Source organism: Ctenopharyngodon idella, chromosome 3, assembly GCF_019924925.1.
Source record: "Ctenopharyngodon idella isolate HZGC_01 chromosome 3, HZGC01, whole genome shotgun sequence".
NCBI lineage: Eukaryota > Metazoa > Chordata > Actinopteri > Cypriniformes > Xenocyprididae > Ctenopharyngodon > Ctenopharyngodon idella.
This window is the reverse complement of record NC_067222.1, coordinates 11,887,407-11,915,213: the sequence shown is the minus strand read 5'-3', so window position 1 is coordinate 11,915,213 and position 27,807 is coordinate 11,887,407. Positions and strand designations below refer to the sequence as shown.

The window sequence follows — 27,807 nt, the reverse complement described above, 5'->3', positions numbered from 1 at the left end:
TAGTTCCTGTTTTCACCTCATTTATTATGCTGATGTATTCAGATCTGCTGTAAATTGACACTTAAAGCTCATTTCATTGGTGTCAACAGACTGAGAGTACTATTTGTATTATTTTTGTGTTTATGCTTTCAGCTGTTTTTCTTACCATTATTTATATTTGTAAGGATTTTCGTTATATATTCTGTTATCAATTATAAAATTAACTTTTTCTTTTTGGCAAATCGGCTCCATCCACATGGCAGTCACATCATCAATGAAGCTCCTCCCACAATAATCACATCATCAGTAAAACTCCACCCATATCATGCACATCATCAGTGAAGCTCCTCCCACAGCAATCCTCCAATAAATGCTGGAATATTCCCATCAGACGAGCATCAGAGCATCAGGAAGAGCTGAAATCTGCAAAGACTGAGTTTACTAAAGAGGACAGTGAGAACATGAGTGATCCAGAACCCTGCAGAATGAAACACACTGAAGATACTGAAGAACAAAGAGGTTGGTGTTTATTCTTCATTCATTCATGATGCTGAACAACATTCATGATAGAAAGATTCAAACACATATGCACATTTAGTTAGTCTTAAGTGCTCTGAAGTAAAATAGTTAAACTATGAAATGGGTACAGAATTTTATTATTTTGATTTTCAACAAATGGTCAGTAAAGGGAGGTTTGAGAAACTTTCCTCTCTGTTATATTGATGTGGAAGTGAAACCATCTTACCAGTCGCACCGGAAGTATTTATATTAATACAATTTATTAATAGATCAGGTTAGTGAATTTTATTGTTTTATTACAGGATAGGAATCTTGAATTCAGTTTTGGTACAATGCATCCTTACATTTTAGTGTCATATTCATGTATCCATGACAGGCCTGTACAGAACAAAACTCAGCAAAATATTGTTTAATTCTCGTTATTGAAAAAAATCCAAACAAATATAGAGATACATTTTTTTTTTTTTAAATATTGCACTACTATACAGTATATTAATATTAATGTTACATAATTGTCATTCATCAAATATGCTTAATAATTCTTCATATTTGTGCCTAAAATGTTTTGAAAATGATAATTGAAGTTAAATGTCCCTCATTCATGCAAATAATTTATGAAAACACATCAGAATGATCGTAATATTTTATAGCAGTCGTCTACTTTCTGCTATTACATCAGGACTCACTTTCATATTTCTCTCTCTCTTTTTTTTTTTAAGAGTAGGGGAAAGTGGGGTGAGTTGTGCCAGTTTTTACTCAAAGTGACTTTAAAGTGAGGCCATGGCAGTAATGCCTTCAACTTAAGAATGTACATATATTTCAGGATGTGGTGCATCCCTGAGAACAATAACTTTGGATCTGAAATAAATTGTTTCAGAAATATAGCTTTTGGGGAAAAAGTGGTCTCGTGGCACAACTCGCCCCTGATGCGGGGTAAGTTGTGCCTTTGGGGAGAATACGTTGGGGTAAATTGTGCCAGTCATTTCTGAAGTAAAACAAACATGTTAATGTTTTGAACTATAATGCTATATGAAAGCAAGACAAATTCAATGCAAAATTACTAATTTAAGGTTTATTTAGATATTGTCACCCTATTAAACTGTTGGAATAAGTCATATTTTGTAGTTTTCAGGAAAACAAAAAATGTAAATACACAATATATGATATTTGTGAACCATTTCAGGCAAAAAGGCTTTGGCTATAGATGCCTGTTGACATACATAGAATGCTGTCTGTCAATTATGTAACATATAAGAATACACCGTGTTCCAAATTATTATGCAAGTGACATATCAGTAAGATTTCAGTAGAATAAACATTCAGATTTTAGTTTTTCTAAGAAAATGTTTGTTTATTTATCCATGTCTTTTTAGATAACTGGTATCAACCTCAGACAAAATAATTTGCCAGATCTATGGAAACCCTACTTAGAGGTTGTTCCACTTTATTAAGCAAGTCTCAGTTCTCATGCAATATGGGAGGAAGAAAGATCTTTCTGAAGATGAAAATACCTGTTTGCTGCTCAACACTGGCTTTTTTTTATAGCTGCCCTTGTAAATGCAATTAATTTTTTTGACAGGAACTTTTTATTAATAAGCCTTTATCTGACCGAGTTCTTCTGTGCTCTAAATCACTCACAAATCTTATGATAATTTGATAATCTCCATTCAGTTTTCCCACAATATTAGTTGTTTTCATGCCTTTTGCACAACATTGGACCATTTCATGCTCTTCATCTTCAGAAAGTGCGTTTTATAAGTGCGTGGCATGATGGGTTTTGGTCTAAAATCAAGCATGACACATAGTTTAACTGCTAGAATGTAATTACAAATTAATAATATGTTGAAGTGGGGGTGGCACAACTTAACCCAGGCCCTTTGGCACAAATCACCCTGGACCCACAAGGTTGAAAAACTAGCATGATCCAGCAGTTAAGAGCTAACATCAAGCTAACTGTATAGACTCATTGTGTAGCCTGCTAAAGCACTAAAACGTGTGAAATGTTTTCAAACTTATCTGTAATTGTTCAGACACTACAATCAAAAAACCTTGATCATAGAAATTTTACTTTAAAAGAAAAAGCTAAAATGTGCTTTCCTCTCATGCCATGTGTCTTTCTTGTTTGGAGGATGAGTAAAATGGATGGCTTTTCAAAATTATGTGGTCACATGACCAATTTCTTCTATGGTTTTCCAGAAACAATGGGTGGAACTACTTCCCCCTGGCACAAATCACTCCACTCTCCCCTACTGAAAATGAATTTTTTTTTTCTTCCATTTTAGATATGATTAAAGAGGAGGAGGAGAGTGAAGAACTAAGTGAAGTGGAGGAGAAACATCATGTCAAACCTGGAGAAAAACCTTTGAGTTGCTCAAAGACTAAAAAGACATTTTTAAAGAAAAGAAGAGCAAAGAAATCTACAACCTGCACTCAGTGTGGAAAGAGTTTCACACACAAATGTCGTCTTGATGTTCACATGAGAGTTCATACTGGAGAGAAACCGTTCCCATGTGATCAGTGTGGGAAGAGCTTCACACGAAAAATAATTCTTAACGAACACATGAATGCTCACACTGGAGAGAAGCCGTTCACATGTGATCAGTGTGGGAGGTGTTTCAGTCTATCATCAAACCTTAGAGATCACATGAGGATCCACACTGGAGGGAAGCTGTTCACATGTGATCAATGTGGGAAGAGTTTCACATACAAAAATAGTCTTAAGCGTCACATGAAAGCCCACACTGGAGAGAGACCGTTCATGTGTGATCAGTGTGGGAAGAGATTTATTGGGTCATCAGAGCTGAAGACACACCTGACAGTTCATACGAAGGATAAGCCACATTCATGTTCTGTGTGTGGAAAGAGTTTTTCACAGCTGCAAAATTTACAGAGACATCAGAAAATACACACTGCTGTGAAAGAGTACATGTGCTTTGAGTGTGAGAAGACTTTTATTTCAGCAAACTGTTTAAAACGGCACCAGAGAATTCACACTGGAGAGAAACCGTACAAGTGTTCACACTGTGACAAGAGATTCAGTTGTTCATCAAATCTGAAAACACATGAGAGGATCCACACTGGAGAGAAACCTTACAAGTGTTCATACTGTGACAAGAGATTCAGCTGTTCAACACATCTGAAAAGACATGAGAGGATCCACATTGAAGAAAAACCTTACAAGTGTTCACACTGTGACAAGAGATTCAATCTGTCATCATCTCTGAAAACACATGAGAGGATCCACACTGGAGAGAAACCTTACAAGTGTTCACACTGTGACAAGAAATTCAGATGTTCAACACATCTGAAAAGACATGAGAGGATGCACACTGAAGAAAAACCTTACAAGTGTTCACACTGTGACAAGAGATTCAGTGTGTCATCATCTCTGAAAAGACATGAGAAGATCCACAGTGGAGAAAAAACGTACAAGTGTTCACACTGTGACAAGAGATTCAATCAATCAGAACAACTGAAAACGCATGAGATGTTTCACTATTAAAAGTCACCTGAAGATACACATGAAGATCCATACAGAGAAGAAACCACATCACTTCTATCTATTTGGGGAAAGGTTCATCCAGTTATATTCTTTATTCACACATATTTGTTTGACTTTTGGTGTGAAACGACCATCTGTCAACAATTGTTCTCGCATTTTTGCATAGTTTGGAGGCTTATAAATAGATAAAGCAATGCTTTTCTTCAACATTTTTCTTTGAGCAAAAAAGATTCACATGCGAGTTCACACTGGGAAGAAGCAGATCAGTGAAATCACATCTGCCAGATCTTCTAGATCTTCAAATCCAGCAGTGCGACAGCAAACGCGACACGATAAAGCATCTCTTCCATAGAAATCTGTCCTGATCAGCTGCAGCGAAAGACACGACAAAGAAGCATCATCCAAAGCTCATCTTCAGGAGTTTATGTTAATGTTCTTAATGGATTTGTATCACTGTAAGTTCTCTTTTATGAAGGAAACTAGTATTTTTTTTTTTAAAAGTATGAACTTCTTGTGTTCCTATAGTTCAGGAGCTGTAGAGGCCATAATATTTTTAAGAGAGACATGAATCTGATAATAATTTTTAACTCGTTTTTGATTAGAACATCTAGTTTCTCTTCCACTTCTACTCTTCCATGCAAATGCAAGATATACTTTCATGTAGTTTTAAAACTGGACATGTTTATTCTCTTCTTCTCTTGAGATTTGCCTCTTAAGTCAGTAAGAGAGAGATCTGTCCTATTCACTTTTACTTATGTCTTGTATTTGCTTCATGTAATGACTGATTAAACTCATTTTATTAAAATCTTATTGTCCATTTTTATTTTTTGCTGATTCTGCTTGAACCAGGAATAATTTCATAATTTTAGTTCTGAAAGGTATTCGCTTTTTGAGCTTTACATGTTATACATTTTTCAATAGAGCTTTTAAATGCCTAATAAATTATATTTCACCACCCACATGACTGACATTGAATGAGACTGTTGTCTGTCTACATTATTAACAGTTTCACCCTTGATGTCCAGTATCATATACAGTTGTAAGAAAAAGTATGTGAACCTCTAGCAGAATCTGATAATAAGACTAATAACTGAGTTTATTAAAATGACCCAGTTCAAAAGTATCTGAACCATTGATTCTTAATACTGTGTGTGGTTACCTTGATGGTTGTTCATGAGTCCCTTGTTTGTCCTGAGCAGTTAAACTGAGCTCTGTTCTTCAGAAAAACTTCACAATGAGGACAACTGAGGGACTCAAACACAACTATTAAAAAAGGTTCAAACATTCACTGATGCTCCCAATTTTGTTTAAATATCATTTTCTTTTTACTTAGTACTGCCCTTCTGAAGCAACAGAAGATACTTGCATGTTTCCCATAAGACAAATTAAGTAATTTACCCCCCGACTCTTAATACATCGTGTTTCCTTCTGGAGCATAAGTGAATGTTTGAACCTTTTTTAATAGTTGTGTTTGAGTCCCTCAATTGTCCTCAGTGTGAAAAGACGGATCTCAACATTATACAGTCACTGCTGGAAAGGGTTCAAATATGCAAAAAATGCTGGAAAACTGAAGAATCACCAGGACCTGGAGGATTTTTCTGAAGAACAGAGCTCAGTTTAACTGCTCAGAACAAACAAGAGACTCATGAACAACCATCACACAACAAACAAACAGTTGTAGATCATCCAGGTAACCACACAGTTTTGAGAATCAATGGTTCACATACTTTTGAATGGGGCCATTTTAATAAATTCAGCTATTGTTTTGTCTTGTGGACCATATAAAAACATCTTTTATGTAAAATATCTTACTCAAGACAGTACTAAATAAAAAACAGGCATTTTGTATTGTTGTGAACAACAGTTAAGATGGCATTCCAGGGACCAGTTTACGACAGGGCCCCTCTCTAACTGCTGGTGTGTAGGAAGATGTGCCACACTGTGATTGGATCGATGGTGAATGAACATAAACAAATGTTCAGCAACATCAGATAAGATGTTTGGACAACTACCAGACACCTCTTCCAGAGCAGGAAGGGGAACCTTCTGCACCCACCAAAACCAAGGAGAGGACTTCTCATTGGACGACACATTGACTCTAACCACCAAACTCATTCCTAAGATTTAGGCAAGGACTGCCATAAAAATTCCTTCAGGACCCCCTGGATGGAGCAGCAGTGACTGAAATAAAGAGAGATCTATCTAAATCCATTCATACCTATGTTTGGAGGCCTTAATTTGATCGAAACTGCATCATATCCACTCCATCTTCATGCAAAGCACAGTTTATGTTAATGATTACTGACTGTTAAAACAACAGGTCATGGGACAGTCCTGTTAACAGATAAACAAACGCATGGACGATGATTTAACCATTTCATATTGTGTTTGGTGTCTATCTGTTCCCTACGATGCCTTTAATAATTTGAAAGAGGTTTGGTAAAGAAATAATGCATGGGTAAAATGTTAAAGACACTATTTTAACACTGTATGCTATGCAAATGAGTTCCACACTAGGGTGGGCAACACCGGAGTTGCTTCAGATAACAGTGGCCAATCACACTCTAGGATCAGCAAGGCGCCACATTTCAATCTCCTCCTCATTAGAAAGGGATAAATATGTCACACCCTTGTTCTGCGTTTCCAGCTCGACGGGGACGGAGACATTAACAGACACCCCACGTCCTGAGTTTCTGACCTGACGAGGAAAGAGACTACAAGACGGTTAAGGTGAAGCTTTCGCAAGCAAAACCTTTTACATTGCTTTCAGCTGCACTCTAGCTGCAAAAAGGGCCCCAGTATTGAGGGACTTCATCTGACCCTCACGGCTCCTACAGCAGTGCAGCCCAGTCCGTAAAGGACCTCCGCATTGGCAGACATTGCCTGTACCACACGGCTCCTCAGCGACGCAGCCAGCCTGCAAAGGAACCTGTGAAGATTCATCTGACCCAGCTGCCCAGTCCATCCTAAAGGACCCTCTTGGCGCAACCGAAGTTCAGCATCCTCCAGCCTAGCGTGGCACGACTACTGGATCGCAACTCCGCGCCCTCCCACTGCATGCAGCCTGCATCATCAGTGGAAGACGTCTCTGCTACCGGATTGATCACCCGACTGTGTGGAACGTAAATATAAACTTACCAAACCTCTTGTTTAGATAACAGTTACTTGAGGTCAGCTTGTTACAAATAATGCAAGTGTTCACACTGTGACAAGAAATTCAGTCGGTCATCAACTCTGAAAAGACATGAGAGGATCCACACTGGAGAGAAGATGCACACGTGTGATCAGTGTGGAAAGAGTTTCTCTTGTAAAAGTCACCTGAAGATCCACATGAAGATCCATGCAGTGGAGAAACCACATCCTATTTGCCAAATGTTTGCCACCTGATGTCACCTGTTGGAGTTTGGGTTCCTTGCCGCTGTTGCCTTTGGCTTGCTTAGTTGGGGACACTTGACATTTGATATTCAACAGTGATTTGTTCTGCCTGCATTGACAGCATTTTCTTCAAGAGCTGCTGTGCAGCCAAAATGATATACCAGTTATCACTGTAAAGCTGCTTTGACACAATCTGCATTGTAAAAAGCGCTATATAAATAAAGGTGACTTGTTTGACTTGGTGTGAAACGATCATGTCAACAATTGTTCTTGCATTTTTGCATAGTTTAGAGGCCTATAAATAAATAAAGCAATGCTTTTCTTCAACATTTTTCTATGAGCAGCTTACAGTAAACACTGAACCACTATTTAAATATCGAACAAGCAAGTTCATCAGCTTGAGTCATGTAGGAAATGATGTGATTGCTTACAGGTTACATGTCAAGCCTGCACTATGTAGAGTTTCATGACCAAACTAGTGATTTATAACACAAATCATCTTCATGACATTAAAATAGATCATAATCATGACACAGCAGTTGTTGATGGATTAAAAAGACCTTTTGAACTCATCATGAGCTTTGAGCTTCACTTTTCATTTCACGTTTGTCTCTCATTTAAAATCTCACGATTTAATGTTTCTTTTAGACCTGATGGCCGTAAACAAGAAAGGAAAAACAGAAGCCAAAAAATCTGTCCCCTGCCCTCAGTGTAAAAAACGTTTCAGATGTAAATCAAAGTTGAAGATTCACATGAGATTCACACTGGGGAGAAGCAGATCAGTGAAATCGCATCTGCCTTCTCATTCTGAAGAAACACCATTTAACTGTGATCAGTGCGGTGAACATTGAGCATCAGTCCTGAAAAAACACCTGAAGATTTACACAAAGGAGAAGATTCATTCGTAATATTACAGCAGAAACAACACAGCACTATATGTTGAAACCTTGGAAACACATGGAAGGATTCACACTGGAGAGAAACACATCAGAGTTTGATCAATGATCTAGTCTACGGTCTCGATCACAGTAACTAGATCATCTTCAGATCCAGCAGTGACAGCAAATGTGACACGATAAAGCATCTCTTCCATAGAAATCTGTCCTAATCAGCTGCAGCGAAAGACACGACAAAGAAACATCATCCAAAGTCGTCAAAGTTCATCTTCAGGAGTTTGTATTAATGTTCCTAGTGGATTTGTATCACTCAGTTCTCTTTCATGAAGAAAAGCAGGAGTTTTTTTAAATCAACTATCATAGTTCAGGAGCTGAAGTGAAGGTCATAACACTTTTAAGAGAGACATGAATCTGATATTAATTTTTAACTCATTCTTTTTCATTAGAACTAGAATCTAATTTCTCTCCTACTTCTACTCTTTCATGCAAATGCAAGAAACTTTGAAACCGGATACTTTGCTTCTCTTCTCTTCTCCTCTTCAGATTTGGCTCTTAAGTCAGTAAAGAGAGAGATCTGTCCCAGTCACTTTCACATTTACTTATTTCTTGAATTTGCTTCATGTAATGATTGATTAAACTCTTTATTCATGTTATCAACATCTTTTTGTTGTTGTCCATTTTTATTGCACCAGGAGTATTTTCATCATTTTAGTTTCACCCTTGGTACACAGTATGGCTGGGTATTGATTCAGATTGTTCAATTGTTCAATTTCAATTCACAAGGTCTCAATTTAATTTGATTCTCAATTTGATTTTTGATTCAGAGAATTCAATAAATTTTCACATGCCCCACCTCAAAAAAATTCTCAGTATAGTTTACAATTTATTTATTTTTAAATAACACAATTTTAAATTACACAAATCATCTTCATGACATTAAAATAGATCATAATCGTGACACAGCAGTTGTCGATCAGATTTGATGGTATTAAAATGACTATTGAACTCATCAGTGATCTTGACTTTGAGCTTTACTTTTCATTTCTGGTTTGTCTCTCATTTGAAATCTCACATGATTTAATGTTTCTTTTAGACCTGATGGACGTGAACAAGAAAGGAAAAACAAGAGTCATCCATGTGCCTCAATTTCTCCACAGGCCTCTTCCAACGTTTGAAGAAGACTTACTTGGTTGTGATCGTATGCTTTCCATCTCCAAGTGGAGAATATGCAGGAAGGATCACCATCCTGAAAATTGATGATGATTAAACCACTCTTGTACCAGTTTTGGATGGTGAAATTGAACATTGTCCAACACAACTACATAATTGTGCTCAATTTGCTCATGATCACCATGCAGAAAGTGGATTTCATTGAGGGAGTTTTAAAAATTTAGGAGCCTTTCTGTGTTGCGCAGCCCAAGACAGCATTTTGCGCCACAACATCAGTGGATTGGAGCACTTGTTTTCCAGGGACATTGACATTGTTTCAACACAACAATCTGATAACAGGAAAATGATTCAATGATGCAAAGAGTACATTTTTCAGCTCTAAAAGAAAATAGTGTGATTGTTGAGCTGAAGTCAGTTCAGTGTTGATTCAGTTCCATTAAAAATAGCATGAATTATTTTGAAAATGATTTCATTTCATTTATAACAGTTCTGCAGAAAACAATTTTCCACTGTTGTGCCGAACGGTTCTTAGAATCCGTGACTCTTTCACTTCTTTCTGCACACTTCCTCTGAATAAACACAACTCGTCAGCGGGGAAATAGTTGTAAATTACAGCAGATAAGCTCAATTGGTCGGCTTTAGCTAGCTTGTAGTCTCAATATGTATATATGTATATATATATATATATATATAGCTCAAATTGGGTAAAGACCGTTTTTTACAACTTACCAGATTGTCCGACCTCCTCACTCACTTTCTTTCAAGCAAGATCCTTTTTATTCCTGTTTCTATAAAAGTATGAAGATGTACAGCGACGATGATTTTGTACTCCATTGTTGTTTCGGATTTCTGCCTCAGCTCGCTACGTCACGTCACTACTAGAGCAAGCTCCTGATTGGTTAACGCGGTGCGAATTGTCGCCAAAGTTCAGATTTTTCAACTTGCGCGTTACATAAGGAGGAAACAATGGTGTTTGAGACTCACTGTATGTCATTTCCATGTACAGAACACTAATTATTTAACTATGATGAGGTAAAATCAATTTTCAATTCTATGGCACCTTTAACTTCTGACAGGAAAATCTAAGTATTAATATGTCCCCCGCACATTACAGAGAGCACATTACATGAAATAGACATCTGAGTGAGTGATGTATGTGTGTTATTTTGTAGAATTCACTATTGTCAACACTGTTGACAATACATGAATGCTAATATAAAACAAAATCTGTTTAAATCTGAAGTTGTAGTTTATTGTAATTGTAATTTCAAACAGAGATATTACAGCCCTTTTCTGATTCTTGATGTCTGTACATTTGTTGCAGAGCTTTTGTGGTGGAGCAGGACCTGCAAGGTGATGGTGGCATTTGTGAAAAAAAGGGGAAACCTGAAACAAAAATATGAAGTAAGATCATTTTGTTACTTCTAATACAGAAATCAAATGACATTGCACTGTTAAAATGACTGCATTTGAAGTTTGTGCATTTTTGTAGGTGGAGTTAGAGAGCCACAGCAGATCCTGGGAATGGTTCAGTGTCATGGATGAGACCCTCCATCACTCCTCCTGCCCTTACTGCCTTATCTTCTGGACTGATGTTGCTGTGATTTCTTCATCTTCAGTGAGTCCAGAACCAGCGAGAGCATCTAGAAAAAGACCAAAGGACAGTGAGGATGTGATTTTGGTCAAGTTTGTTCTGCTGGTTTCTGTTTATCCATTAATTCATTGCTTGACTGTAAATGAAGATGTATTCACATCAGCTATATTTGTCTAGTACAATGGTTCCCAACCACATTCCTGGAGGCCCACCAACACTGCACATTTTGCATGTCTCCTTTATCTGACACACCCATTTTAGATCTTTGAGTCACTACTAATGAGCTGATAACCTTAATCAGGTGTGTTTAATTCAGGAGACATGCAAAATGTGCAGTGTTGGTGGGCCTCCAGGAATGTGGATGGGAACCACTGGTCTAGTACATTGATCATTATTATTGTGTTTAAGTGTTGGGATGGGCTAGCAATGCAATTCACTCTGGGGTAATCTTAATTTTTAAGTAGTGATACTCAAATTTTTTTTAGTATAAAATTCTCCAAAAAATTATATTGAGTATAAAATTCTCCAAAGGCGAGATCTTCGAGCAGCTGGCTGACGTCTCCTTTGTGCAGACATTGCTAACAGTAAAGGACTTCCTGCTCTTAAGCACACACCACCTTGTCCTTTCTGCTGTAATATTACAAATGAATCTTCTCCCTTGTGTGAATCTTCAGGTGTTTCTTCAGGACTGATGCTCAATGAAACTGTTTCCCGCACTGATCACAGTTAAATGGTGTTTCTTCAGAACGAGAAGGTAGATGCGATTTCACCGCTTCTTCCCAGTGTGAACTCTCATGTGAATCTTCAGCCTTGAATTACATGTGAACGTTTTTCCTTGTTCACACCCATTAGGTCTAAAAGAAACATTGAAAGGTTCTGGAAAAAAATATTCAATTCACTTGGGTTTTTATGTGTTTTAATTTGTAATGTTTTATTTTTCGACCTGAAACAATGTAAATCTGGTGAGCATTAGGCCTGTGACGGTATGAAATTTTCATGTTGCGATTAATTGCTGAAGCTTTTATCATGATATACGGTACTATCACGATATTGAAATGAGTTGCAAAAACAAGTGTTGTCATAGTATAACTGTAACGAGTAGTCACATGACGTGGGATCCATGTGCAGGCTTTATTAAACAGTGTTCGTAGTAAGACAGGCAATGGTCAAACAACAGCAGACAGGTACAGCAGGGAGCAGACAGAATCGCAACACAGGCAGTGGGTCAGGGCAGGCGGATAGCAATCACAAGTCAAAAGCACAGCAAAGAGTCCAAAGGGCAGGCAGCAGGGAATCGTACACGGGAAACAGACAGGGTCAGTAACAGGCAGGCAAACACAATGACAAACACTCAGAAATGCAAACCGTAGTATTACAAGACCTCGCAATGAGTGTGAGGATGTGAGTGGCTTAAATAGTCCAGGTAATGCGCTGCTGCTGGGTGTGGGTGATTGCTGATTGGTGGAGTGAGTGCAACGTTGAGATTACAAAAAAATAAATGGCTGTTTGAAGCATTTTAAAAAGTTCACTAGCATGGTTGGTTTGTTTGCGGGGCTTCCGGGGTAACCGCTGCATTTCTGCTGTTCCATCAGTGCCCTCTGCTGTCAGAGAGTGAACATGAACTTTCATTCAGCGCGTCTCCTTCACTCGTTCCGCCATGTGCTTCTTGTTGGGCTTGTTTACATCTGAGCGCGCGTCCCTTTGATGCAGAATACAGCGGTTTTGTGCATTCTATACGGTTGATGAGGAAAGTATTCTTAAATGCATTATAAAAATTTTAATAATTGGTAATAAATGATTATTTAGGGTATTTTGAAGCACCCACGATAACAATTTTGTGAATATTCATTATTATCGTGATATATCGCATTACCGAATATCAGCACGTCTAATCGGCATGTTCTTCAGCATGAATGAATGAATGAATGAAGAATAAACACCAACCTCTTTGTTCTTTAGTATCGTGATGTTTCATCTGCAGGTTCTGGATCACTGGATCTCTCTGTCCTCTCCTTCCAGATGTTTTCTGGTGGTTCTGCATAAAAACAAATAAGTTACATTCCAACAGACATGATATGAGATCAACCTGTCCTGTCACTCACTGTGGCTGTAAAGAAACTGTTAATGAATGAGGCATTTATATACTGTACACACAAAGTGCTTCACAATCACATCAGGGGTCTCTTCACACCACCATTAGCTATAGGTGGAGAAGAGAGATCTGACTGACTGACACAGAAGAGACTTTGTTGATTATAAAGATGAACTACTTACAGTGATTTCAGACTGTGGTCATGCGGTTTTTCCACTGCATGGATCTTCATGTGTCGCTTCAGGTGACTTTTAATAGAGAAACTCTTTTCACACTGATCACACGTGTGCAGCTTCTCTCCAGTGTGGAAACTCTCGTGTGTTTTCAAATATGATGAATAATTGAATCTCTTGTCACAGTGTGAACACTTGTAAGGTTTTTCTCCAGTGTGGATCCTCTCATGTCTTTTCAGATCTGTTGACTGCCTGAATCTCTTGTTGCAATATGAACACTTGTAAGGTTTCTCTCCAGTGTGAATCCTCTCATGTGCTTTTAGATCTGTCGAATGATTGAATCTCTTGTCACAGTGTGAACACTTGTAAGGTTTTTCTCCAGTGTGAATTCTCTGGTGCAGTTTTAAAACACTCACATAAGAAAAAGTCTTCCCACACTCAAAGCACACATGATCTCTTACTTCAGTGTGAATTTTCTGATGTGTACGTAAATTGTGGAGCACTGAAAAACTCTTTCCACACACAAAACATGAATGTGGTTTCTCCTTTGTATGAACTCTAAGGTGTTTCTTTAGGGAAGACGCCACAACAAATGTTTTTCTGCATTGATCGCATGTGAACGGCTTCTCTCCGGTGTGGATCCTCATGTGTCCTTTAAGGTGTTCCGATCGGGTGAAACTCTTCCCACACTGATCACACGTGAATGGCTTCTCTCCAGTATGAACTCTCATGTGGTTCTGAAGCTGTGATGATTGTGTGAAGCTCTTCCCGCACAGATCACATGTGAACGGCTTCTCTCCTGTATGAACTCTAATGTGAACCTCAAGATGATGTTTTTTTTTGAAGCTCTTTCCACACTGATCACATGCGTGCGGCTTCTCTCCTGTGTGGATCTTCATGTGTTCTTTAAGGCTTGCTGACAGCGTGAAGCTCTTCCCACATTGATCACATGTGTGCGGCTTCTCTCCGGTGTGGATTTTCACATGTTGATCATGATTTGTTTTTTGTGTGAAGCTCTTTCCACACTGCTCGCATGGGAACGGCTTCTCTCCAGTGTGAACTCTGATGTGAATCTCAAGACTACGATTGTTTGTGAAACTCTTTCCACACTGAGTGCAGGTGAAAGATTTATTTTTCTTTAGAAATGTCTTTTCAGTCATTGAGTGCATCAAATATTTTTCTCCAGGTTTGACATGATGTTCCTCCTCCACTTCACTCAGTTCTTCACTCTCCTCCTTCACTTCCATCAGCTCTAAAATGACAGAAAAAAAGAATTTCATTTTCAGTGCATCATTAAAGTGAAAACGTCTCAGTTACGTATAAAACCATATATAGGGAGGGAACGGAGACATACGTCGGAACTGACCGACGAATTGGGGATCGCTTTGGGAGACCAATCTAATATGAGTGTAAGAAAAACGATATGCGATAATTGCAACAACTGCTCTGCGCTGAGGCGTGAATATTTGATGAGCAGCAGGCGCTTCTCATTCACTTTTCCGTTTAGGAGCCGAGCTAGTGACTCCGCCGTACAGCGGAGGTACTCACACTGACATAGTCATTGTGACTATTGGATAACATTGGGAAAGCGTGCCTTTTAAGGGAAGGGGACCCTGCGGAAGCCATATCCTGCCCGTATGGAGGTGGAATGTGGTGGTTACACATTTGGACTAGCCAATTAGTAGGGCCCTATGATTTCCGCGATGCAGAAAATGCAGACAGAATCGCGGAATCCATTCATAAAAACGGAATTTACTATATAACGCGGAATGTCATGGAATTTAAAAAAATTTTGATGAATGAATTAAAAACAATATAGTTTGACCTGATGTTGACAATCAATATGAAATTCTCAAACCTCCCTTTACTGACCATTTGTCGAAAGCCATAATATGTTTGCACCCATTTCATAGTTAATTTATTTTACTTCACAGCTGTTAAAGGTCCCATGACATGCTGCTTTTTGGATGCTTTTATATAGGCCTAAGTGGTCCCTAGTACTGTATCTGAAGTCTCTTTCCCGAAATTCAGTCTTGGTGCAGAATTTCAGCCACTACGAGCCAGTCCCACAATGAGCTTTCCTCAGGACATGCCATTTCTGTATCTGTAGCTTTAAATGCTAATGAGGAGGAGAGAGGCGGGGCAAGGTGGAGGGTGGGTGTGGCTTTAACCAGCTTGCGGCCACGGTACCATGCGCTAATGTTGACAGTGGATGTATCGCAATGGCTTGTAGACACGCAGTCGTTCAAGCTTTTCAGTTTGACCCAGAATCTGATCCGGATAAAGAAGCACCGGATGAAGAACTTGCAACTTTTTCGGCTACAGCAGGACATCTCAGAGTGGTTAGCTTAAAATGAATCATCATTAAATTTTAGTTTAAAATTTATTATCATGTAGCTAATGCTAGCCTACTATGTTGGCTTTTCATGTTGCTCTGATTTGCTATCGTTTATATATATATTTGAAGACTTCAGATAAAAAGCTAAAGTAAAAAGCTAAGTGCTGTCTGAAATTTTCTTCTAAAATGAGCATTTTTATCAAGCTTGTATGTTTATGTTCAGTTATTTCACTTTAATGGCAATGAAAAGGACCTATTAATTGCCATTAAAGTGAAATAACTGAACCTAAAAATACGAGCTTGATAAAAATGCTCATTTTAGAAGAAAATTTCAGACGGCACTTAGAGGCTTTTGCATCTGAAGTCTCCATACATATATATATATATATATATATATATATATAATATGTATAACAGCTACAGACACCAACCAGCGCCACTATAGACCTCTGCCATTATTATATCTACCTTTTTGGATAGGTGCCGTTGTGGAAAATGTGCTACCGTGCCAACAGAAGCTGAGAATATTTGCTGCTTGGCGATACCTCAGGTAGCATTCTCACCACTAAATTTGAAACTACTTTGTCTCTTCATTTGACAACTTATTGTGCCTAAAATTGACTCTTGCCATTTGTAATTCTAATTAGCTTACTAGAAGACTACGGGAGGTTGAAGAACAGCTCACATGTATGGTTGACCATCCTGGATTGTATCCTGTCTGCCTCAATGTCTACTCTCTGCAGAATGCCGGCCAAATATACAGAGCAGTTTGAGAGGAATACACAAGTAAGTTGTGCTTTGTTACAGAAGTTAATAAAATAAGAAAAAGACTTGTCTTGAGTCTTGACTGTTTATTCCACCAACAAACCTTGTGTCTAATATTCATTCAATAGTGTAGACAGTGTCAAGACTTATTTACATCAGAAAGAAAACAAAAACTTGAAAAATGTTACAAAACAAGCATTGAAGATGATCCATAGGAGCTTAGGAATATATGAAGACTTTGGTTCCAAAACGCGATAAACGCCATTTTTAAAAAAAAATGAGTTTTGGCCAAAATTAGTATTGTATCTGGACGGTATTGAAAATTCATTTATTAATTTTGCGCAAAATGCGATATCCGTCGTGTTATTCTGTCATGTTTTCTCCCTTTCTTTCCAAAAACGCGACAAACGCCAGTCTCCTTTCTCTGCAGAATGCGATATATTCGCTCAACCAATCACAGCACACCATTCCACCCACTGTAAACAGTAATGGCGCCGCTCTGAATACAGCCGGCTTCCTACTTTTCCTTACTTTGTGATCAACAAAAACAGAAAAATTAATAATTTTGACGGCATTGATGAACCTGTGGTGGTTTCTGCGGTGGGGAAGAAACGCAAGTCATCGAAATGTAATCATTTACGTGAGGAGATTAAGAAGATGAGACACTCGAGTCAGGAGGAGGAAAAATGTTCCACGACAGCATCAAACTTCTGTCACGGTCCCCAAAACTGAATCATGAACAGTTTTTAAAAGCCGTTTTTAATACCTATGTACTCGACAAATGTGTTTATTTAACCGTGCGGTGGCGCCAGATACTTTTTAATCGGTAATGAAAAACGGAGACATAATTCATTTATAACATTAAGATGACTCGTTGAATTCATTTTGGGAGCGACGACTGAATGTATTTTTAGTAAAATGCCTGTATATAAGATAAGTATTGGCAAAGTTCAGAGGCTGTCATATATGTGAATCAACTTTGTTGTGTATTTTCAATTTGAAAAATAACTTTTATATTGATGGATTAATTGCATTTTGAAAAAAAAAAAAAAAAAAAAAAACGTGTCATGGATTTATTGCATTTTGGGGAAAAAATAATCTGTTTTTATAATAAACCTTTTAAAATCAAAATGTAGATTTGAATTTTTAATGTTTTTATAACCAAAAGATGAAAGTTTGAAACAGAAAATAGTGGTTTTCATCTTACCACTTTCTTGGTAAAAAAACACCTTTTACTCAAATTAATCAAAATGGAGTTGTGTTTTGGAACCAAACTCTTCATTTGCTTAGATAACAATAACACAAACCAATGTTAAATCTCTGCAAGACTGAATATCAGAATCAATTGTTCAGTCGCTACAGGTATCTCTCCTATGGTTCATTTGTGTGCTGGTGCTGGGGCCTCCTGGGACGCAGAATCCAGGTCATTATTCCAGCTTGTGTGGTCCTGCGCATCCGCTCTGAATTTCCTGATGATGAAGGCCAATACGTTGGGTTTAAACTGCCCCCTGTTTGAACCTCGACACAAAGCTGGCAATGACCTCCTCCTTGTCCGGCTTCTCATACTGCGCTGATAAGTCCTCTGGGACAGGGATGGCCAACAGCGCGTCAGTGCATGGCATAGGGTTGACAAAGACTTTCTCAAAAATGAGGTCCATCATGTCAGCAACTTAACCTGTATCATAAAACACAAGCACAAACATTTATTTTTCTTTTTAATTGGTTGGTTTTTGTTTTTACTGTGTTTTTGTATTCAGCTGGTTTAATAATATTTATGCACATAAACAATCGTAAAAGTAATGCTATAAACAACAACAGTCTCACTGAGACTAATTCTTTATGTTAGAATGCGAGTCACACATATATCTTCACACTCAGTAACTTACGACTTAAGTGTAGAGTCTAACGATGCTTCCACTACAGAGCTGTCCTCCAATATATCATCCTCCAGCTGTTCATCGAGGTCTAGACGAGGTCTTTTGGGTGGTCTCTTTAAAGGTGTCGATGACAGGCACAAAGGGTCTGCATTGGATGTCCCAACACCAAAATCTTTGCAGGAGACATTTGCTTGGACACCTGTGGCCAAAAATAACTTTACTAAGGAAAGTCTAATGAAACAACACATAATGAAAGCAAAGATGCCAGAATACTTACTAACTACATGAAAAGTAAATGTACTGAAGGTGGCAGGTACATACCTTCACTTCTAAAGTGGGGCCACAGAGTATTTAAGGATAGCTGTGTGCCTACAGTATGTGTTTCCAGGTGGTCTGGTGGCAAGCACTTGATGTGCTGCCCTGTGTAGAGACAATAAGGTCAAATTAGTAATCTTTGTATTTAGTACTTTGTATATATTCCACTTGAAAGTAGTAATAAGATAGAAGATAAGCATGTTTACTGAGAATAACATTATTACTTAAAATTATATCTATGAAATGATTAAAGGTACAATATGTAATAATTCTGTCCGCTAGAGGTTGCTAGAGGCCTATTCAAAACAAAGGCGTAGCTTGATGACGCCATAACACCAACAGCAGGACGGTTATCCAAACAACAAAGAAATGTACAACACTCGTGTTACAGTGTGTGTATTTACACACATACTTGATGCTATCTACCTTTACATTAGCGACATTAACTGGGCTGTTAGCGGCATTCTAAGGATAACAAGCTAAGTAACCATATACAATAAAGCAACAAAATTGTATAGTGTTAGTTGACTTACTTGTCCGAGGTTTGTAGCTGAGCCAAGGAGAGTTGGTACTGATCCAGACTTTATTTTCAGACGTTCAGCAAGGCCAGCACTGTATTGGCCCAAGTTGAGGAAACAGTCGTCGGTAAAATGTTTGGCACAGACATACAAAACTTTGGGAAGTTGTGTCGGCGCATTTTTTTGGAAAATAAAATTTACCCACTGTTTCGTCATGGGCTCGGATGAAGGATCTAAAAATAGACTCCGGTGTTCATTTGTACATCCAAACATTGAGCAACTGCCATGCTTCGCTCGTTTGCAAGCCATGATGTCCCTCGAGGAAAACAAAATATTGCGCTCGCCTCGCACTGTAGTAGCTCATTTTCTCATGGGCGGGCAAAGCAGAGAAAGGGGGAGGTAACCTTTCCCCGTATGACGACATATAGGGAAGATTCCAGATTGGGCCATCTGAGCTTTCATTTTCTCAAAGGCGAAGCAAAATACCCAGGGCTCGGTTTACACCCATTGCCTTTTCTAGCCACTGGGGGATCATAGGCAGGTTAGGGGAACTCATATTAATGTTAAAAAAACCTCATAATGTGAAATTTTCATTTCATGGGACCTTTAAAATGTCATTTTGATAATCAAAGATTAGTTTTGAGATATACAATTATTGATTACGGGGGGCTTTAAGATATTTCATATCTAAATGTGATGAATCTTTCTAGTATGAATGTTGTTCAGCATCATGAATGAATGAAGAATAAACACCAACCTCTTTGTTCTTCAGTATCTTCAGTGTGTTTCATTCTGCAGGGTTCTGGATCACTCATGTTCTCACTTTGAAAAAATATTCCAGCATTTATTGGAGAACTTGAGTTTCACTAACCATGTGACTGCTGTGGGTGGAGCTTCATCGATGATACATTTAAGTGGGAGGAGCTAATCTGCCAAAATAATAAATATATCAGTTACTGAATTTAAGCATTTCTGTCTATTTTAACTATTGCTAATTCACAACTTATTCTATTGCTAACCAGAACATTGTCCTGCTTCTTCATTAAAATATAGGCAGATAGGTAGAAATTAGGGCTGGTCCGAATACCATTTTTTAAGCTTCGAAGCTTCGGTAGTAATCAACACCGAATATTGGTAGGGAGGGGGCTGAACATATTCTTCTCTAATAAAGGCAATGAGTAGAAATATGGTGTGGCCCGTAAGAGCTGAGCGCTCCCGGTTGAACTGTCTGCATTGTTTGTGCGACTTGAGCACTGCATATGTGCGGGTTATTTCTGTTTTTCTGTGCTCATTTAAAGTTATTTTCTTTATTAATTAATGCTGTGGACAGCATAACATTTGCAACAGACAGTTAAACGAGTTTCATAAGGAATAAAGCCGCAGTTGTGAAATGTCAGTCGTCTCCTTGAAGTCTGTCTGGTATCAATAACGGGTGGCGTCATGCGTTGCCGAACAGAATTGTGGGTTCTGTCGCGTCGCTTCACTCGCGTTGAATGCAGCAAAAGTTGAAGATTTCTCAACGTTTCAAGCGCCAATGCAGGCGTCAGCCAATCAGATCGCTTTATGCAAACACCCTGGAGCAGTCGCTAGCCAATTGCGTTCGTACAACACCGGAAAGTAATGTGATTGGCTGTTATCACTATAACTTCAACACAAGCTTCAGACACGCCCTCCGTCAAGCATTGATGCTGACGCCCCGTCTGAGTGCAGCGTAAGTGAGCTAACGTATCCCTATTTGCTCCGTACACAACAAGTTACAGTAGGAATCTCTGTAGGAATATCTGTCGGTTTGCATTTTGATAATGTCGAGAATCATTCATCCAATCGACTTCACACATGGCGGGTGTGTTGCTGCAGACCCAAGGCAGTGCCGCATTTGGTGCAATGAACACCCAACACGTTCAGAATTAATAAACTTTTAAAAAACTACAGAACAGCAAAATAAACTAATGTTAGCTGAAAGCACGCACCTCATGCAGGCAGAGCTTATGCTTCAAGAACGGATACTGCACTAGTGATATAAAACACAGGTCTGATAAGAGTAATACTTTTAATAAGGGGGTTTAAAATATGCGATTTTCTTGTTTATAATTTATGTGTATCTCAGAGTGACTCCGTTCACAGTAAATGCAGCTCCACACAAACAGTCATCATTTACATTTGTGGAGCAACTCAAAATCCATCTCTGCAAATACTGAGTTCGGGTTGCTTATAACGTTCATCTGGCAATGCAACGTATGAACTTATGCCAACACAAGAAACACTTTAATATTTTTAAATATGCTAATTGTTATCGTGATTTCAAAATAAATGTTTAAACCCTCACTCTAGGTTGTTCTGCATACATCATGCATTACCTTTCCAATGTGATTGTGTAATGCGCAACACAGAGCTAGTGCAAGACGAGCATTTGTTGTTAAAAAGTTTTTTTTTTTTTTTTTTTTTTAATTATTCCTCGTCTGGGATCATGTAGAGCCCTTTGAAGCTTCACTGAAACTGACATTTGGACCTTCAACCCAGTGAACCGCACTGAAGTCCACTATATGGAGAAAAATCCTGGAATGTTTTCCTCAAAATCCTTCATTTCTTTTCAACTGAAGAAAGACATGCACATCTTGGATGATATCTTTAAGATTTGCTGCCACCTACTGGCGGTTTTAGTTTCCCCCTATTTTTTCCCAATATTTCATATTTCTATTGTCTATATTAAGGTTTTATATTTAAAACATTAATCTCATAACTTTATGTGATTATATTTGCAGTGTGAATGCATTAATACCACATCTAAATGTCATTTAAAAGAGGGTCTGTGCTAATATGCAGTGCTGAGATAAAATTTGTTTTCATTGAACTGATTTAATTTGGCAACAATAGCCAGTTAATTCATTCTCTTTTCATTTACGACCATACGAAACTTTTGGTACTACAGAAACAGACAATGATCATAAAACTCAACTCTTCAACAAGTAAATGTAATCTGCCAAAGATAAATTATGATAAAGAAAAAAAGAAAAACTTGAGATCGATTCCCAACGATTCCCCTCACAGATCTCAAACTTCTGAATCGACTTTCAGGAAAAGTACTCAACTCGAGCATTAAAACAATCACACAAACAAATACACAAAATCGCTCAGGTCTGAATGAAATAAACATATTTTCCTCACATGCTCGCTGCTGCTGCACTAACTGTTAATTTCAATAGGAAGACACCAGAAAAAACGCACAAGTAGCACTGTGCTCGATAACAACAATACAGAAACGAGCCTGTAAAATGTCGCTTAAACAAACTGTATAAAGAGTGTTTGATGGTTGTGTAAATGTGCAAAATACTGTCAACTGCTCAACTCACCTCAGAAGACTAGACGCTGACTGAATGAGGGAAGGCGCGAGTGGTGACGTCATCGGACGCGCCAACGCACGCGCGTACAGGACACCCGCAGCCAAGTCGCAGATTCGCTAATTTACTAGCCTTCGATTATTATTATTATTATTATTATTATTATTATTTAGAAATGAACTCCAGTTACTTAAGGTGAAAGGAACATATCCATGTGACGCCCACAATATTTTGTGAAACGACATATTCAACAATATTCAGTAATGTTCAACAATATTATTGATTTGGCTGCACTAACACTGAACTGAGCTGGACACTGGCATCATTAGCCGCTTTTCCACCATCGGGCCGAATGGTTCCGTGCCGATCCGGACCAGCTGGTACGGTTTCGGTTTCATTTTCCACTGTGGGGCTGATAATGGCCGCTCTTTGGAATGTAATATAAAAGCGTCAGTCGTTGCCTTGGTAACACAACGGTTTACTTATGATATGATATGTAATTATTATTAATAACGACCGCGTTACAGCGGATGATTAGATTTTTAGATTAGATTAGATGATTTTTTTTTTTTTTAATTTTATCATTAATATGTCGCTCAAATAGAGAGTTTAGCCTATGGAGAAACTGATAGCCAGCTAGGCAACAGAAGTGACCAATCCTGTGTCGACATCACTTCACGGATTCTACCAGCACGATTCAGCGTTTTAAAATTAAAAGAAATATCTAATCATCCCTTGTAACGCGGTCGTTATTAATAATAATTACATATCATAAGTAAACCATTGTGTTACCAAGGCAACGACTGACGCTTTTATATTACATCCAAAGAGCGGCCAGCCCCGCAGTGGAAAATGAAACCGAAACCGTACCAGATGGTCCGGATCGGCACGGAACCATTCGACATAATGATATCATTGTCCAGCTCAGTTCAGTTCTCATCCAATAGTTAGTGCAGCCAAATCAATAATATTGTTGCAAATTACTGAATATTGTTGAATATGTCGTTTCACAAAAATATTGTGGGCTTCACATGGATGTGATAATAATAATAATAATAATAATAATAATAATAATAATAATCGAAGGCTAGTAAATTGGCGAATCTGCGACTTGGCTGCGGGTGTCCTGTACGCGCGTGCGTTGGCGCGTCCGATGACGTCACCACTCGCGCCTTCCCTCGTTCAGTCAGCGTCGAGTCTTCTGAGGTGAGTTGAGCAGTTGACAGTATTTTGCACATTTACATAACCATCACTCTTTATACAGTTTGTTTAAGCGACATTTTACAGGCTCGTTTCTGTATTGTTGTTATCGAGCACAGTGCTACTTTTGCGTCTTTTCTGGTGTCTTTCTATTGAAATAAACATTTAGTGCAGCAGCAGCGAGCATGTGAGGAAAGTATGTTTATTTCATTCAGACCTGAGCGATTTTGTATACTAGTTTGCGTGATTGTTTTAATGCTTGGGTTGAGTACTTTTCCTGAAAGTCGATTCAGAAGTTTGAGATCTGTGAGGGGAATCGTTGGGAATCGATCTCAAGTTTTTCTTTTTTTCTTTATCATAATTTATCTTTGGCAGATTACATTTACTTGTTGAAGAGTTGAGTTTTATGATCATTGTCTGTTTCTGTAGTACCAAAAGTTTCGTATGGTCGTAAATGAAAACAGGATGAATTAACTGGCTATTGTTACCAAATTAAATCAGTTCAATGAAATCAAATTTTATCTCAGCACTGCATATTAGCACAGACCCTCCTTTAAATGACATTTAGATGTGGTATTAATGCATTCACACTGCAAATATAATCACATAAAGTTATGAGATTAATGTTTTAAATATAAAATCTTAATATAGAAAATAGAAATATGAAATGTTGTGAAAAAATAGGGGGAAACTAAAACCGTCAGTAAGTGGCAGCAAATCTTAAAGATATCATCCCAGATGTGCATGTCTTTCTTTAGTTGAAAAGAAATGAAGGAATTTGAGGAAAACATTCCAGGATTTTTCTCCATATAGTGGACTTCAGTGCGGTTCACTGGGTTGAAGGTCCAAATGTCAGTTTCAGTGCAGCTTCAAAGGGCTCTACATGATCCCAGACGAGGAATAAAAAAATAAAAAAAAACTTTTTAACAACAAATGCTCGTCTTGCACTAGCTCCGTGTTGCGCATTACACAATCACATTGGAAAGGTAATGCATGATGTAGGCAGAACTACCATGCTAGGGTACCACGGTCCTCCAACCTCAAAATCGTCCAACATCATTGTTTTACGTTTACGAAGGGCATTTGTCTTAGTCGGCTTGTTTGCTTTGTAAACTTTCCAACTAATCCTTTAATATTAATTTTCGGAAAAAAACACATGGACATCAAAACGTGAAATTATTGATACCAGACAGACTTCAAGGAGGCAACTGACATTTCACAACTGCCGCTTTATTCCTTATGAAACTCGTTTAACTGTCGCAAATGTTATGCTGTCCACAGCATTAATTAATAAAGAAAATAACTTTAAAACAGAAATAACACAAAAACAGAAATAACCCGCACATATGCAGTGCTCGAGTCGCACATACAATGCAGACAGTTCAACCGGGAGCGCTCAGCTCTTACGGGCCACACCATATTTCTACTCATTGCCTTTATTAGAGAAGAATATGTTCAGCCCCCTCCCTACCGAAGCTTCAAAGCTTAAAAAATGGTATTCGGACCAGCCCTAATTTCTACCTATCTGCCTATATTTTAATGAAGAAGCAGGACAATGTTCTGGTTAGCAATAGAATAAGTTGTAAATTAGCAGTAGTTACAATAGACAGAAATGCTTAAATTCAGTAATTGATATGTTTTATTTTGGCAGATTAGCTCCTCCCACTTAAATTTATCATCAGTGAAGCTCCTTCCACAGCAGTCACATGGTTAGTGAAACTCAAGTTCTCCAATAAATGCTGGAATATTTTTTCAAAGTGAGAACATGAGTGATCCAGAACCCTGCAGAATGAAACACACTGAAGATACGGAAGAACAAAGAGGTTGGTGTTTATTCTTCATTCATTCATGATGCTGAACAACATTCATGTTAGAAAGATTCAAGAACTTCAGCACATTTAGATATGAAAAATCTTAAAGCCCCCCTGTAATCAATAATTGTATCCCTTAAAACTAATCTTTGATTATCAAAATGACATTTTAATGTTTTTCCATAACTTTAAAAACTTAGTTTTCATCACACAGAGTTTTTAAAGGTCCCATGGCATGAAAATTTCACTTTATGAGGTTTTTTAACATTAATATGAGTTCCCCTAGCCTGCCCATGGTCCCCCAGTGGCTAGAAAAGGCAGTGGGTGTAAACCGAGCTCTGGGTATCCTGCTTCGCCTTTGAGAAAATGAAAGCTCAGACGGCCCAATCTGGAATCTTCCCTATATGTCGTCATACGGGGAAAGGTTACCTCCCCCTTTCTCTGCTTTGCCCGCCCATGAGAAAATTAGCTACTACAGTGCGAGGCGAGCGCAATATTTTTTTTTCCTCGAGAGACATCATGGCTTGCAAACAAGAGAAGCATGTCAATTTCAGGCACAATAAGTTGTCAAATGAAGAGACAAAGTAGTTGCCAATTTAGTGGTGAGAATGCTACCTGAGGTAATTAGAATTTATTTATATATATATATATATATATGGAGACTTATGATGCAAAAGCCTCTAAGTGCCGGCTGAAATTTTCTTCTAAAATGAGCATTTTTATCGAGCTTGTATGTTTAGGTTCAGTTATTTCACTTTAATGGCAATTAATAAGTCCTTTTCATTGCCATTAAAGTGAAATAACTGAACATAAACATACAAGTTTGTGAATGAAGAAAAGTGAATGAGAAGCACCTGCTTCAAATATTCACGCCGCAGCGCAGAGCAGTTGTTGCAATTATCGCATATCATTTTTCTTACACTCGAAGTAGATTGGTCTCCCAAAGCGATCCCCAATTCATCGGTCAGTTCTGACATATGTCTCCATTCCCTCCTTATATATGGTTATATACGTAACCGAGAGGTTTTCACTCTGATGCACTGAAAATGAAATTCTTTTTTTCTGTCATTTTAGAGCTGATGGAAGTGAAGGAGGAGAGTGAAGAACTGAGTGAAGTGGAGGAGGAACATCATGTCAAACCTGGAGAAAAATATTTGATGCACTCAATGACTGAAAAGACATTTCTAAAGAAAAATAAATCTTTCACCTGCACTCAGTGTGGAAAGAGTTTCACAAACAATCGTAGTCTTGAGATTCACATCAGAGTTCACACCGGAGAGAAGCCGCACACATGTGATCAATGTGGGAAGAGCTTCACGCTGTCAGCAAGCCTTAAATACCACATGAAGAGCCACACCGGAGAGAAGCCGCACGCATGTGATCAGTGTGGAAAGAGCTTCAAAAAAAAACATCATCTTGAGGTTCACATTAGAGTTCACACAGGAGAGAAGCCGTTCACATGTAATCTGTGCGGGAAGAGCTTCACACAATCATCACAGCTTCAAAACCACATGAGAGTCCACACTGGAGAGAAGCCGTTCACGTGTGATCAATGTGGGAAGAGTTTCACCCGATCGGAACACCTTAAAGGACACATGAGGATCCACACCGGAGAGAAGCCGTTCACATGTGATCAGTGTGAAAAAACATTTGTTGTGGCATCCTCCCTAAAGAAACACCTTAGAGTTCATAAAAAGGAGAAACCACATTCATGTTTTGTATGTGGAAAGAGTTTTTCAGTGCTCCACAATTTACGTGCACATCAGAAAATTCATACTGAAGTAAGAGATCATGTGTGCTTTGAGTGTGGGAAGACTTTTTCTTATGTGAGTGTTTTGAAACTGCACCAGAAAATTCACACTGGAGAAAAACCTTACAAGTGTTCACACTGTGACAAGAGATTCAATCATTCAGCAAATCTGAAAAAACATGAGAGGATCCACACTGAAGAAAAACCTTACAAGTGTTCATATTGCAACAAGAGATTCAGTCGTTCAACACATCTGAAAACACATGAGAGGATCCACACTGGAGAAAAACCTTACAAGTGTTCACACTGTGACAAGAGATTCAGTCAGTCAGCAAATCTGAAAAAACACGAGAGGTTCCACAGTGAAGAGAAGCTGCACACGTGTGATCAGTGTGGAAAGAGTTTCACTATTAAAAGTCACCTGAAGCTACACATGAAGATCCATGCAGTGGAGAAATCGCATGACCACAGTCTGAAATCACAGTAAGTAGTCACAGTCTCTCCTCTCCACCTATAGCTGATGGTGGTGTGAAGAGACCCCTGATGTGATTGTGAAGCACTTTGTGTGTTCAGTATATAAATGCCTCATTTATTC

At 38.3% G+C, this 27,807-nt stretch overlaps 2 protein-coding genes across 28 annotated transcripts in view; one reads left to right on the top strand and one right to left on the bottom strand.

The window, feature by feature from the left end:
- The window catches only part of LOC127509886 (gastrula zinc finger protein XlCGF7.1-like), a 115,628-nt gene that overhangs the window by 73,089 nt on the left and 14,732 nt on the right, over positions 1 to 27,807 (top strand). For 7 of the 21 annotated variants that reach the window (XM_051889111.1, XM_051889139.1, XM_051889110.1 and 4 more), the window contains one exon: positions 26,537 to 27,695. The exons of 5 other annotated variants lie outside the window; for them this stretch is intronic. In XM_051889111.1, the coding sequence (XP_051745071.1) occupies positions 26,537 to 27,695 (1,159 nt within the window). Of the gene's footprint in view, positions 1 to 242; positions 499 to 2,780; positions 4,626 to 23,525; positions 23,658 to 25,302; positions 25,475 to 26,536; positions 27,696 to 27,807 lie in introns of those variants that run through there. 9 more of the 21 variants (XM_051889133.1, XM_051889128.1, XM_051889131.1 and 6 more) reach the window with 5 other exon arrangements.
- LOC127509938 (gastrula zinc finger protein XlCGF52.1-like) overlaps positions 10,672 to 27,807 on the bottom strand; it is a 316,344-nt gene continuing 299,208 nt past the window's right edge. For 2 of the 7 annotated variants that reach the window (XM_051889314.1, XM_051889312.1), the window contains exons 3-5: positions 13,310 to 14,552; positions 12,980 to 13,070; positions 10,672 to 11,084 (exon numbers count right to left, since the gene is read on the bottom strand). In XM_051889314.1, coding sequence (XP_051745274.1) covers positions 13,025 to 13,070; positions 13,310 to 14,552 — 1,289 coding nt within the window. In that variant the 3' untranslated portion in view covers positions 10,672 to 11,084; positions 12,980 to 13,024. Of the gene's footprint in view, positions 11,085 to 11,321; positions 11,890 to 12,979; positions 13,071 to 13,309; positions 14,553 to 17,710; positions 18,079 to 18,289; positions 18,480 to 18,601; positions 18,701 to 19,128; positions 19,208 to 19,318; positions 19,637 to 19,870; positions 20,045 to 22,463; positions 22,605 to 27,807 lie in introns of those variants that run through there. The other 5 variants (XM_051889318.1, XM_051889319.1, XM_051889316.1 and 2 more) reach the window with 5 other exon arrangements.